General features: G+C 40.9%; 1 protein-coding gene across 1 annotated transcript in view; it reads left to right on the forward strand.

The window, feature by feature from the left end:
- The first annotated feature begins 335 nt into the window (after positions 1-335).
- LOC109873988 (noelin) overlaps positions 336-15,455 on the forward strand; it is a 57,143-nt gene continuing 42,023 nt past the window's right edge. The window contains exon 1 of the mRNA XM_020465724.2: positions 336-828. Within this exon, the coding sequence (XP_020321313.1) occupies positions 763-828 (66 nt within the window). The 5' untranslated portion in view covers positions 336-762. The remainder of the gene's footprint in view (positions 829-15,455) is intronic.

The raw sequence follows: 15,455 nt of genomic DNA on the forward strand, positions 1-15,455 counted from the left end.
ACACGATTTCAGCCTTACAGACTATGGTCATGTCTACAGACTATGGTCATGTCTTATTTCAATATCAATGAACAGAGGTGTATGTGAAATGAATGTGAAATGAATACCATTATTTTGGAATATGAGCCAAATCAAATAAGAAACTCCCAATGGACTAAATAGACTATCTAGTAGAACACAGACAGGCCAGATTTTGTTTAATAAACCTGTGACAAACAAATTAAATACTGGAATTGAGGGACATGATACAAAAAATAAAATATTAGGCCTCCTCTCATATCTCTCGTGCGCTCCCTGTTTGATTTTCCCACGCTCTGGCATGTCACTTCCTGGTTCAACACCATGGACAGCTCCGCCGTCTCTCACATTTTTCACCAATCGCTATTCTGAGGCTCGAGGCAGGGGAGCAAAGTTTTGGCAAAATCTGAGTAACCGGTGCAGCTTTCCGTAAACCAACGTCTTCCTTCACAAATGTTTATCAGAACCCGTAGTGGCGATTAGAGGACGAAAGGGAGGACGAAAGAGGGAGAGCAGAAACACAGACCGAGAGGAGCCGAGATTTATTTATTTTTGATATGCGAAGAGACTGTGATTCCGCACAGATTTATCGCTTTCTACTTTTTGATTGCTGAGTGATAAACAGACGTCGAGCGACCTCAGCGCTAGGAGGGAGCGGAGAGGAGAGGACTGCCGTGCGGGGGACGCAAAGGAACCGATCTGCATGTGAGAGCATTGGTACGTTCCACACACCGGAGGCAAGAGATGCAGCCCTCGAGCAAGATCCTGAGTCTTATCGTCCTCGTCTTGATGGGCACAGAACTCACCCAAGTAGGTTTAAACACACGCCATTTTCCCCTCTGTATTACAGCTACAACGTGGCGGGCGGTTAATTGGTCCGATAAAAGATTAAGAGGCTACCCAGTGCCTGCTCGCTAGACAGAGCTCCGGTAAATGATACAGTTTCCGCATTTAAACAGATTAACGGGTGGGATTACATGGCGATGATGTGGATACATTGTGCTACACCGGCGCAGATAGCGCCAGAAGCGCCCAATGAATGTCACAGAGCCTGACCCTACCGGGGCTCTCTGTTTAACGCGCAGGGATACAGAGATATACAAAATCCTAAACGCACAAATGTGTGTCAATATACAAATATATTACACACGTATAAATAATGAGCAAATGTAATAAATGAATGACAAATATACCCATCCAAATAATCAATGTGCGGGTTAGGGTTATGTCAGAATGTTTTTAATTCCAAATCGAATCTTTGTGCTTTGTCTGCTAGATGTATCGTTATTCTGGATGTGTCGTTTTTTTTGTTGAATAATCAACAGTCAAAGATGATTGCATATCAAGTAGCACAGCACAGCTGGTCCTTTGAAGATGCCCAAACGAGCAGTAAGAATTTGACTTCTGATAGGAATAGGGAGGTCTTCATTCTAATTTTATTTGTCTGGTATAAACCATTACACAACAAATTGATCCAATCACCAAAAATGTATCCAAGGCTGTAATGTGATGGAAGAATGTTGTCAAGTGTTGTTCTCCGTCTGAACCACCCACACAGCACTTCTGGGAGATGCTTATGGTGGTGCTGTCCATGGTGCTGATGGTTGGTTTATGTTTGTGAGGAAGTTGCCTTTAACTCACATTGTGCACATTTGACTCTATAGTTTAAAGTAAATTTCCTTTTTTTTTCACACATGTTTACATATAGGGTTACACAGATATTCTAGCAATTTATGTTTCCCAAAACTACACGTGTGTCTGTTCCCAGAGACCTACAGACAAAAAAATAATGGCTCTAAATAGTACCAGATTGGGGTTATTTGGCTTGTAAGCATAGTGGAACCCTTTTTGGTGCTATATAGAACACTTTTTTCAAGGTTCTATAAAGAACCATGCTCATGAGGTTCTAAATGGAACCCGTATGACGCTATAAAACACCCTTTCCTAAGGTTCTATAAAGAACCATTAAAAAGGTTCTTTATAGAACTAAAAAAGAGCTCCGCTATGGTCTTTTTTATGGTAATTTTTAGAACCTTTAAAATAACAGTTTATTTTATGGAGAAGGGTTCTATAAATAACCGATATCAATCTGAAAGGTAAATTCATAGGTGTTGAGTTGAATCAAGTGAGCTACCTCTGGAACGCTGGGGGTCCATGAGGAGAGAATAGAGGAACTCTGACTGATTTAGTCAAACATTTTCAATTGACACAAGGCCATGCAAAATCTTTCACAAGATATGCCACTGCCCATAATCATATAGAGGAGCATAACACAACACTTTAGATCAACTAGAAGGACACTCTCACTCACGGTTGCACAAAAAGAGCCCCAAAATACCTTAATGAGCCACCTCCCCTACATTTTAAGTATCACTAAAAGAGCAAAGAACCCTTATGTGAACTGTAAAGAACCATTGAAGAGCTCAAAGGGTTCTTGAGTCATTATGGTTCCACATAGAACCAGCACCCTTCCCAAAGAACTCTTGAGGAACCCAATTGTTTTTTGTTGTCTGTACACAGTCCTATCTCCCTAGGCATGAACAAGTTGACAACTGGTTAACAAGCAGAATGGACATTAGTTCAACATAATAATCCTGTCAACATGAATACATTATGTGGACATCTATTTGGCAATGCACAAACATAGACCACACAATATTCTACCAAATTTGAACCTTATTTTAATTCAAATTCAACCACAGGCCTCAACATTTAATTCATTTCAGATTGGATTAATGTTAGGGACAGATCGGAATTTACTATGCAGGGACTGGTCTGCCTCAAGGTGTCATTTAAAAAAAAAGAAAAAAAACCTACCCTAAGTAAAAAATATTTTCACTTGACCTTTGTACTATAAAATATATTGAACACCCTCCACCCTCATAGAATTAACTCAAAATAATGTGTTTACGACCACAAATAACAATAACTGTAGGGATCCTGTGTTTATAAACGTGGATATCAACTTTGCCACTTCAGCATTGTTTTGTGGTACTGTCGATTCCACGGAGGGCTACGGGCCAGAAGGTTGAGGGTTCGCCAACCACCACAGACAAGTTAACTCTCCCTGCCTGAGTGATTACACTACGGTCAGAGTTGGCTGCAGACACTATCAGCTAGGAGGAAATCACATTTTCAACATTTTGATGCAATATTTATAATTATATAAAATGTATGCAACATATTTTCCACCAACAGGTTTCTGTGCTAATGCACCACACAACTAAAAAACATAGCATACCGACATTGGGCAATTCAATATCATGGTTTGCATTTTCAACACCACAATAAATAGATTATGTCAATCTCGACAAACAGAAAATACATCAATACCTTCTAGGCTTACCCAGTATCAAAGCCTTGGCTTGACAATGTCCGAATGTCATTCAACTTTTCGGTATTCTGTATTAGGTGTCTCTTTCCATTCATCAACCAGCTGCTGCACAGTTTGGATTGATTGATTTTATTTGTCAGTTAAAATAAAACTTATACAGTTGAAGTTGGAAGTTTACATACACTTAGGTTGGAGTCATTAAAACTCATTTTTCAACCACTCCACAAATTTCTTGTTAACAAACTGTAGTTTTGGCAAGTCGGTTAGGACGTCTACTTTGTGTACGACACAAGTAATTTTCCTAACAATTGTTTACATACAGATCATTTCACTTATAATTCACTGTATCACAATTCCAGTGGGTCAGAAGTTTACATACACTAAGTTAACTGTGCCTTTAAACAGCTTGGAAAATTCCAGAAAATGATGTCATGGCTTTAGAAGCGTCTGATAGGCTAATTGGCATCATTTGAGTCAATTGGAAGTGTACCTGTGGATGTATTGTAAGGCCTACCTTCAAACTCAGTGTCTATTTCCTTGACATCATGGGAAAATCAGAAGAAATCTACCAAAAATAAACCACAAATTAAATTAGACTTATTTAAGTTGATCTAAGTCTTAAGGAATTATATTGAGCCATTACATCACTTCCTGTTTCACTAGGGTATAAAGATGAGGTAACACACATGCAATATCCCACTGTCATCCAACACCATGAAGAAAACAATAGAACTGGCAGTTCAAAAGAGACAAATGGTTGTAGACCTTCATAAATCTGTTAATGGCTACAAGAAGATCCACAAATGATTGAATATACCACTGAGCACTGTCAGGGCAATTACTAAAAAATGAAAAAGATATGGAACAGTTGAAAACCTCAGGGGTAGAGGACACAAATGCATTTTGCCCCCAGGATAGGGAGGAGGATGGTGAGAGAAGCAACAAAATCCCCAAGAATCATGTGTGGTTAAATTTTTGGTATGTACAATAATCTTTAATGTTGCCATTAATTGTGAAACCTTGATTTGGAGAACATTGACTTTTAAATAAATCAAAAAATGATTTTGGTTGGTTCCATTGAAACATTAATAAAGTATCAAATTTCTCACATGTTGGTATTTTGAGTTTATCTCTATAATTATATTGTTTATATTTATTTAAGCATTATTTGTGCATTGCCAATCAGGGGTGCCAGTAATTTTGGAGCCCAATGTCCAAAGTTTGGACACACCTAACTCATTCAAGGGTTTTTCTTTATTTTTACTCAATTGTATAATAACAGTGAAGACATCAATACTATGAAATAACACATGGAATCATGTAGTAACCAAAAAGTGTTAAACAAATCTAAATATATTTTATATTTGAGATTCTTCAAAGTAGCCACCCTAGATTTTTTTTTTACCTGACCTCATTTAAGCAATTTTGATGTTGTATGAGTTTCTTTGTGTATCACCAAATTAGCTTGAGATGATTTTACTGCAACACTGCTCACTGCATCCAAGTTGCTTGACATAGTTGTTTAAAAGCGCTGTTAGTCAAGGCGAGCTCATACATTTAAGCTCCCTGCCCACTCAGCCTGTCTTTTCAAACTTCCTGGTAATTTTGAGTGTTTCTATCCAAAAACAAATATTATGGGTGATATTTTAGACACTCTAAAGGCTATTTTACATGAGAATCAGTCCTCAAATGGCAGCTTCATTAAATAGTACCCGCAAAACACCAGTCTCAACGTCAACAGTGAAGAGGCGACTCCGGGATGCTGGCCTTCTAGGCAAAGTTGCAAAGAAAAATACATATCTCAGACTGGCCAATAAAAATAAAATATAGGCAAAAGAACACAGAGACTGGACAGAGGAACTCTGCCTAGAAGGCCAGCATCTCAGTGTCGCCTCTTCACTGTTGATGCTGAGACTGGTGTTTGCGGGTACTATTTAATGAAGCTGCCAGTTGAGGACTTGTGATGCGTCTGTTTCTCAAACTAGACATTCTAATGTACTTGTCCTCTTGCTCAGTTGTGCACCGGGGCCTCCCACTCCCCTTTCTATTCTGGTTAGAGCCAGTTTGCGTTGTTCTGTGAAGGGAGTAGTACACAGCGTTGTATGAGATCTTCAGTTTCTTGGCAATTTCTCGCATGGAATAGCCTTAATTTCTCAGAACAAGAATAGACTGATGAGTTTCAGAAGAAAGTTCTTTGTTTCTAGCCATTTTGAGCCTGTAATTGGACCCACAAATGCTGATGCTCCAGATACTCAACTAGTCTAAAGAAGGCCAGTTTTATTGCTTCTTTAATTAGGACAACAGTTTTCAGCTGTGCTAACATACTTGCAAAAGGGTTTTCTAATGATCCATTAGCCTTTTAAAATGATAAACTTGGATACGCTAGCACAACGTGCCATTGGAACACAGTAGTGATGGTTGTTGATAATGTACCTCTGTAAGCCTATATAGATATTCCATTAAAAAATCTGCCATTTCCAGCTACAATAGTAATTTACAGCATTAACAATGTCTATGCTGTATTTCTGATCAATTTGATGTTATTTTAATGGTCAAAAAACTGTGCTTTTGAATGTTAGTGTAGCTGTTGCCAGAGAATTGACTGTTCATTTCTTTACCATAAGCCACTTCCAGTTTAGAGAATTTGGCAGTGCATGCAATCGACCTCACAACTAATTGTTTTTATAATTATTTTCTCTCTGACAAAAATCTTCCTTCGGCCAAATGTAGCTGCGTACTCCTCCCCTAGAGCACTACATATCCCATAGTTCCTTAATGAAGATGTACTCAGAGCATAGCTAGTATGTGGGCAGTATGTATTCCAGAATTCCTTAATTAACATGTTTTTAGAATAGATAGTGAGGGCAGTATTTGTTGTTGTTAGTTCAGGTTTTCAGTCATGCAGTGAAAGGCCAGCTGTTCAGTGAAAGGCCAGCTACATCTCCCTGCATGGCAGTTTTAGACCCCTCTCCCTGCCTGCCCTCTCACAGAGACCTGAAAAGCAGCTGCTGCTGTTACAGTAATATAACAACCCTCTGTAACCCTCAAGGATTTAAGGCCCACCTCTCCCTCCAGCTTTATGAAGCGCTATACAAAGTAACAAAGCGAGCATGGGCCCATGAGTTCTTCTGCAAAAATATGGAATTAGAGTTGGATAAATGTAGATAAACCCTATTTTTTTTTGCAAGGACTTATACAGGATACTAACCTCAACATCAAAACCTTCATTCCAATTTTTGTATTTATTATGGATCCCCATTAGCTGCTGGCAGCAGTAACTCTTCCTGGGGTCCAGCAAAATTAAGGCAGTTTATACAATTTTAAAAACATTACAATACGTTCACAGATTTCACAACACACTGTGTGCCCTCCGGCCCCTACTCCACCACATCTACAGTTCTAAAACCATGTGTATGTGTGTGTAATAGTGTGTATGTTATCATGTGTGTGCATGCATGTGTCTGTGTGTATTTGTTTGTGTTGCTTCACAGTACCCGCTGTTCCGTAAAGTGTTTATTATCTGTTTTTTTAAACATAATTTGACTGTTTGCATCAGTTACTTGATGAGGAATAGAGTTCTATGTAGTCATGGCTCAATGTAGTACTGTGCACCTCCCATAGTCTGCTCTGGACTTGGGTACTGTGAAGAGACCTCTTGTGGCATGTCTTGTTGGGGTATGCATGGGTGTCCGAGCTGTGTGCCAGTAGTTCAAACAGACAGCATTCAACATGTCTGACACGTGTGCTCCCATTCTGGCTTCTAGGTCACCAGGCTGCTCATTATGGGTCACACCTGTCACCAGCGGTACGCGCATAATGACACTCACCTGGACTCCATCACCTCCTTGATTACCTGCCCTTTATATGTCACTCCCTTTGGTTTCTTCTCCAGTCGTCATTATTCCTGTTTCATGTTGGTGCGCTGTTTGTGTGTCTTGTTTTGTTCATTTGTTAATGAATTAAATGTATTCACTCCCTGAGCTTGCTTCTCAGTGTCCATCGTTACAATGTCAATACCTCTCATAAATACAAGTAGTGATGAAGTCAATCTCTCCTCCACTTTGAGCCAGGTGAGATTGACATGGATTTGATTAATATTAGCTCTCTGTGTACATCCAAGGTCCAGCCGTGCTTCCCTGTTCTGAGCCAATTGCAATTTTCCTAAGTCCTTTTTTTTGTAGCATCTGACCAAACAACTGAACAGTAGTCAAGGTGGTACAAAACTAGGGCTTGTAGGACCTGCCTTGTTGATAGTGTTGTTAAGATGGCAGAGTGTGGCATATTTATTATGGCCAGATTTCTCCCCATCTTAGCTACTGTTGTATCAATACGCTTTGACCATGACAGTTTACAATCCAGGCTTACTCCAAGCAGTTTAGTCATCTCAACTTGCTCAATTTCTACGTTATTTATTACAAGATTTAGTTCAGGGTTTAGTTCAGGGTTTAGTGATTGGTCCCAAATAAAATGCTTTTCGTTTTAGAAATAATTAGGTCTAACAAATCCCTTGCCACCCACTCTGAAACTAACAGCAGCTCTTTGTTAAGTGTTGCAGTCAGTTCAGTCGCTGTGGTAGCTTACGTGTATAGTGTTGAGTCATCCACATACATAGACACTCTGGCTTTACTCTAAGTCAGTGACATGTTGTTAGTAAAGATTGAAAAAAGCAAGGGGCCTAAACAGCTACCCTGGGGAAGCTTTATCCACATTATAGCAGGGGTTGTAAAGCCATAACACATATGTTTTTCCAGCAGCTGACAATGATTGATAATGTCAAAATCTGCACCCCACAATCCTTTTATCATCAATTTCTCTCAGCCAGTCATTTGTGTAAGTGCTGTGCTTGTTGAGTGTCCTTCCCTATAAGCGTGCTGAAAGTCTGTTGTCAATTTGTGTACTGTGAAATAGCATTTTATCTGGTCAAACACCATTTTTTACAGAAGTTTACTATGGATTGGTAACAGGCTGATTGGCCAGTTATTTGAGCCAGTAAATGGGGCTTTGCTATTCTTGGATAGCGGAGTGACTTTAGTTTCCCTCCAGGTCTGAGGGCACACACTTTCTAGTAGGCTTAAATTGAAAATGTGGCAATATCATCTGCTATTGTCCTCAGTAATTTTCCATCCAGATAGTCAGACCCCGGTGGCTTGTCATTATTGATAGACAACAATAATTTTTTCCCTCTTCCACACTGACTTTACGGAATTCACAATTACAATGCTTGTCTTTCATAATTTGGTCCGATATACTTGGATAACTTGGATTAGTGTTAGAGTTTGTTGCAATTCACAATTCAATACCCAAAACCTTGATTTTTGACAAAATGACCTGAATGGACTATTACTACCGAGTACTATCATGGAAAAATACCTCTAACAAGCCAAGACCTGCAGAAGAAACATACCAGAACCTGGAAATACCATCCAAAACAAAATTGTATGAGTAATGTTCAGACTGAACCTACTTTCTGAAGCCAAAAAGTAAAAGACAATCTCAAGGTAATTTTGTTATATGAAGCTTAATAAATAAATCTACTAATCTGCTAGGAAATAATCTGACTGAAATGAACTGAAGTGTGAGGTGAGAGGTGTGAAAACAAAAAATGCAGGAGAGTTTCACAGCCTCTCCCCACCCAAATGCAGAGGCCTTTGAAGACCTCTCCATCTGCGCAGAGAAAATATCCTCCTCGGAATCCCCAAAATACAACAGCCACAGGACAACTTTGTTTGTACATTGTAAAGCACCATTCGCCAACACTGACAAGATAAAGCTAGCTAGCGGCCTCGTTTTCCACGTGGAAAAGATGGATGGAGACATACTAGCTACGTTAGCTGGGATTTTCTACAAGGAATCTGCCTCCTGAAAATAGCTTCTCCCAAGTGGGTCTGAAACCTACTCCCCATTGCCTGCTGCACTGCTGCTTGGATTCCACCTGGCGATCTGTTCACCGTTTGCTCTGGCCTGTCTCCTCCTATCTGGTATAGGTACCCCCGCCACACTCCCCCCTCTCTCCTGAGCTTTCTCTTGCCTCCAGCACACATGCAATGTTGAGGCAAGTGACTCTGAACTTACAACGGCTAACCCAAAGTTATATTTTTCGCTTGTGCTTTATGCTATTTGCCTCATGACGCCTGCATGCTTTGTTGACTATGAACTTGCTTGTTTACCCAACCGTGGGAAAGTCTGTTTGTTTCCACACTCGGGACTCTGACTCTCTACTCGTTACACAGACTCTTGGCCTCCCATCCTATTCTAACCACCTCTTGCTGGCTTTGTATTCATGTTACCTGATGAAATTGCTGTACAATATGATCTTCTTGCCATCTAATGCACATTCATATGTTATTGTCACGTTCTGACCTTTATTTCCTTTGTTTTGTCATTATTTAGTATGGTCAGGGTGTGAGTTGGGGTGGGCAGTCTATGTTTGTTTTTCTATGATTTGGGTATTTCTATGTTTCGGCCTAGTATGGTTCTCAATCAGAGGCAGGTAGGTAGTAGGTAGCCTGGGTTTCACTGTGTTTTTGTGGGTGATTGTTCCTGTCTCTTTGTTTGCACCAGATAGGACTGTTTTGGGTTTTCACGTTTCTTGTTTTTGTATTCAGTTGTTCATGTGTACATTTACGTATTAAAAGAACCATGGACACTTACCACGCCGCATATTGGTCCTCTGATCCTTTTCGCCTCTCCTCTTCGGAAGAGGAGGAGGAAATCCCTTACAGTTATAAATCAGCACTGCAGAGCTCTCCCTGTCCTCTTCCGTTCCCTGATTGTATTACTATTGATTATATCTGGAAATGTGCAAGTACACACTGGCCCATCTACTGTTGCTAGTCCCAATTCTGAAATAGTGCTCTGATATCTGCTTCACTGATTTCTGCTCATGTAAAAGCCTGGGATTTCTGTACTGACAAGCCTTCCTTCATGATCTGGCCTCTGTAAATTGGTATAGAATCAGCTTGATCCACTCTGTCGAAGACGCTTGGCCCTTCTTTTTTGTTATTTTCAGGGGTAACAAATACACGCTCATAAGCTAAATGAGAATTAAAAACAAGTCAAGAATTTTATTTGGCAAATCGCTCGGCACACAGCATTCCGGCTGACTTGCTCTCGTTCAGGCAAATGAGAAATAAGTACACTCAGGCTATCCGGAAGGCCAAAGTTAGTTACTTTAAGGAGCAGCCCTCTCTCTGTGGGTCTAACCCCAAGAAGTTCTAGAAAACGGTTACAGACCTGGAGAATAAACCCTCCTTATCACAGCTGCCCATGTCCCTTAACGTTGATGATGTGGTTGTTACTGACAAGAAGCACATGGCTGAGCTCTTTAATCACCACTTCATTAAGTCAGGGTTCCTATTTGACTATGCCATGTCTCCTTGCCCGTCCAACATTTCCTCATCTCCCACCCCTTCTAATGTGACTATGCTCCTCCGTCTTTTTCCCCTGACCCACTACAAAGTATCTCCCTGTAGGCGGTTTCTGAGTCTGAGGTGCTAAAGGAGCTCCTTAAACTTGACCCCCAATAAACATCTGGTTCAGATGTTAAACACCCTTTCTTCTTTAAGGTTACTGCCCATATAATCGTCAAGCCTATCTCTGAGCTTTTTAACCGGTCCCTCCACTGTGGGGAGGTTCCCATTGCTTGGAAGGCAGCCACGGTGTGTCTTTTATTTAAAGAGGGATATCAAACTGATCCTATCTGCTATAGGCCAATTTATTTTTTGCCCTGTTTATCAAAAGTGTTGGAAAAACTTGTTAATAATCAACTGACTGGCTTTTGTGATGTCGGTAGTATACCATTCCATTCTTGTGGGCTGGCTAAGGAGTATTGGTGTCTCTGAAGGGTCTTTGGCCTGGTTTGCCAACTACCTTTCAAAAAAGAGTGCAGTATATAAAGTCAGAACATCTGCTGTCTCAGGCTCAGCCACTGCCTTTCACCAAGGGAGTACCCCAAGGCTTAATCCTAGGCCCCACACTCTTCACAATTTACATCAACAACAGAGTTCAAGCAGTAGGAAGCTTTCTCATCCATTTATGTGCAGATGATACAGTCTTATACTCAGCCGGCACCTCAGCCAGTCATTTGTGTAAGTGCTGTGCTTGTTGAGTGTCCTTCCCTATAAGCGTGCTGAAAGTCTGTTGTCAATTTGTGTACTGTGAAATAGCATTTTATCTGGTCAAACACCATTTTTTACAGAAGTTTACTATGGATTGGTAACAGGCTGATTGGCCAGTTATTTGAGCCAGTAAATGGGGCTTTGCTATTCTTGGATAGCGGAGTGACTTTAGTTTCCCTCCAGGTCTGAGGGCACACACTTTCTAGTAGGCTTAAATTGAAAATGTGGCAATATCATCTGCTATTGTCCTCAGTAATGTTCCATCCAGATAGTCAGACCCCGGTGGCTTGTCATTATTGATAGACAACAATAATTTTTTCCCTCTTCCACACTGACTTTACGGAATTCACAATTACAATGCTTGTCTTTCATAATTTGGTCCGATATACTTGGATAACTTGGATTAGTGTTAGAGTTTGTTGCAATTCACAATTCAATACCCAAAACCTTGATTTTTGACAAAATGACCTGAATGGACTATTACTACCGAGTACTATCATGGAAAAATACCTCTAACAAGCCAAGACCTGCAGAAGAAACATACCAGAACCTGGAAATACCATCCAAAACAAAATTGTATGAGTAATGTTCAGACTGAACCTACTTTCTGAAGCCAAAAAGTAAAAGACAATCTCAAGGTAATTTTGTTATATGAAGCTTAATAAATAAATCTACTAATCTGCTAGGAAATAATCTGACTGAAATGAACTGAAGTGTGAGGTGAGAGGTGTGAAAACAAAAAATGCAGGAGAGTTTCACAGCCTCTCCCCACCCAAATGCAGAGGCCTTTGAAGACCTCTCCATCTGCGCAGAGAAAATATCCTCCTCGGAATCCCCAAAATACAACAGCCACAGGACAACTTTGTTTGTACATTGTAAAGCACCATTCGCCAACACTGACAAGATAAGGCTAGCTAGCGGCCTCGTTTTCCACGTGGAAAAGATGGATGGAGACATACTAGCTACGTTAGCTGGGATTTTCTACAAGGAATCTGCCTCCTGAAAATAGCTTCTCCCAAGTGGGTCTGAAACCTACTCCCCATTGCCTGCTGCACTGCTGCTTGGATTCCACCTGGCGATCTGTTCACCGTTTGCTCTGGCCTGTCTCCTCCTATCTGGTATAGGTACCCCCGCCACACTCCCCCCTCTCTCCTGAGCTTTCTCTTGCCTCCAGCACACATGCAATGTTGAGGCAAGTGACTCTGAACTTACAACGGCTAACCCAAAGTTATATTTTTCGCTTGTGCTTTATGCTATTTGCCTCATGACGCCTGCATGCTTTGTTGACTATGAACTTGCTTGTTTACCCAACCGTGGGAAAGTCTGTTTGTTTCCACACTCGGGACTCTGACTCTCTACTCGTTACACAGACTCTTGGCCTCCCATCCTATTCTAACCACCTCTTGCTGGCTTTGTATTCATGTTACCTGATGAAATTGCTGTACAATATGATCTTCTTGCCATCTAATGCACATTCATATGTTATTGTCACGTTCTGACCTTTATTTCCTTTGTTTTGTCATTATTTAGTATGGTCAGGGTGTGAGTTGGGGTGGGCAGTCTATGTTTGTTTTTCTATGATTTGGGTATTTCTATGTTTCGGCCTAGTATGGTTCTCAATCAGAGGCAGGTAGGTAGTAGGTAGCCTGGGTTTCACTGTGTTTTTGTGGGTGATTGTTCCTGTCTCTTTGTTTGCACCAGATAGGACTGTTTTGGGTTTTCACGTTTCTTGTTTTTGTATTCAGTTGTTCATGTGTACATTTACGTATTAAAAGAACCATGGACACTTACCACGCCGCATATTGGTCCTCTGATCCTTTTCGCCTCTCCTCTTCGGAAGAGGAGGAGGAAATCCCTTACAGTTATAAATCAGCACTGCAGAGCTCTCCCTGTCCTCTTCCGTTCCCTGATTGTATTACTATTGATTATATCTGGAAATGTGCAAGTACACACTGGCCCATCTACTGTTGCTAGTCCCAATTCTGAAATAGTGCTCTGATATCTGCTTCACTGATTTCTGCTCATGTAAAAGCCTAGGATTTCTGTACTGACAAGCCTTCCTTCATGATCTGGCCTCTGTAAATTGGTATAGAATCAGCTTGATCCACTCTGTCGAAGACGCTTGGCCCTTCTTTTTTGTTATTTTCAGGGGTAACAAATACACGCTCATAAGCTAAATGAGAATTAAAAACAAGTCAAGAATTTTATTTGGCAAATCGCTCGGCACACAGCATTCCGGCTGACTTGCTCTCGTTCAGGCAAATGAGAAATAAGTACACTCAGGCTATCCGGAAGGCCAAAGTTAGTTACTTTAAGGAGCAGCCCTCTCTCTGTGGGTCTAACCCCAAGAAGTTCTAGAAAACGGTTACAGACCTGGAGAATAAACCCTCCTTATCACAGCTGCCCATGTCCCTTAACGTTGATGATGTGGTTGTTACTGACAAGAAGCACATGGCTGAGCTCTTTAATCACCACTTCATTAAGTCAGGGTTCCTATTTGACTATGCCATGTCTCCTTGCCCGTCCAACATTTCCTCATCTCCCACCCCTTCTAATGTGACTATGCTCCTCCGTCTTTTTCCCCTGACCCACTACAAAGTATCTCCCTGTAGGCGGTTTCTGAGTCTGAGGTGCTAAAGGAGCTCCTTAAACTTGACCCCCAATAAACATCTGGTTCAGATGTTAAACACCCTTTCTTCTTTAAGGTTACTGCCCATATAATCGTCAAGCCTATCTCTGAGCTTTTTAACCGGTCCCTCCACTGTGGGGAGGTTCCCATTGCTTGGAAGGCAGCCACGGTGTGTCTTTTATTTAAAGAGGGATATCAAACTGATCCTATCTGTTATAGGCCAATTTATTTTTTGCCCTGTTTATCAAAAGTGTTGGAAAAACTTGTTAATAATCAACTGACTGGCTTTTGTGATGTCGGTAGTATACCATTCCATTCTTGTGGGCTGGCTAAGGAGTATTGGTGTCTCTGAAGGGTCTTTGGCCTGGTTTGCCAACTACCTTTCAAAAAAGAGTGCAGTATATAAAGTCAGAACATCTGCTGTCTCAGGCTCAGCCACTGCCTTTCACCAAGGGAGTACCCCAAGGCTTAATCCTAGGCCCCACACTCTTCACAATTTACATCAACAACAGAGTTCAAGCAGTAGGAAGCTTTCTCATCCATTTATGTGCAGATGATACAGTCTTATACTCAGCCGGCACCTTCCCAGATTTTGTGTTGTACGCAATAAAACAACATTTTCTTAGTGTCCAACAAGCTTTCTCTGCCCTTAACCTTGTCTTGAACACCTCCAAAACAAAGGTCATGTGGTTTGGTAAGAAGAATGCCCCTCTCCCCACCGGTGTGATTACTACCTCTGAAGTTTTAGAGCTTGAGGTAGTCACCTCATACAAGTACTTGGGAATATGGCTAGACGGTACACTGTCCTTCTCTCAGCACATATCAAAGCTGCAGGCAAAGATTAAATCTAGACTTGGTTTCCTCTATCGTAATCGCTCCTCTTTCACCCTAGCGACTGGAACGAGCTGCAAAAAAAACACTCAAACTGGACCGTTTTGTCTCCATCTCTTCATTCAAAGACTCAATCAGTGACACTCTTACTGACAGTTGTGGCTGCTTCACATGATGTATTGTTGTCTCTACCTTCTTGCCCTTTGTGCTGTTGTCTGTCCAATCATTTTTGTACCATGTTTTGTGCTGCTGCCATGTTGTGTTGCTACCAATGTGTTTTCATGTGTTGCTGCTATGCTATGTTGTTGTCTTGTCGTGATGTGTGTTTTGTCCCATATATATGTATATATATATATATTATTTTTTTTAGATCACAGCCCCTGTCCCTTCAGGAGGCCTTTTGCATTCTGGTAGGCCATCATTGTAAATAACAATTTGTTCTTAACTGACTTGCCTAGTTAAATAGGCATAGTTTACATAAAAATAAATTAAAATTCTTACAGAGTCCTGCTGTTCTGTCTTAGGT

The sequence above is a fragment of the Oncorhynchus kisutch genome, linkage group LG29, assembly GCF_002021735.2.
Source record: "Oncorhynchus kisutch isolate 150728-3 linkage group LG29, Okis_V2, whole genome shotgun sequence".
Classification (NCBI taxonomy): domain Eukaryota; kingdom Metazoa; phylum Chordata; class Actinopteri; order Salmoniformes; family Salmonidae; genus Oncorhynchus; species Oncorhynchus kisutch.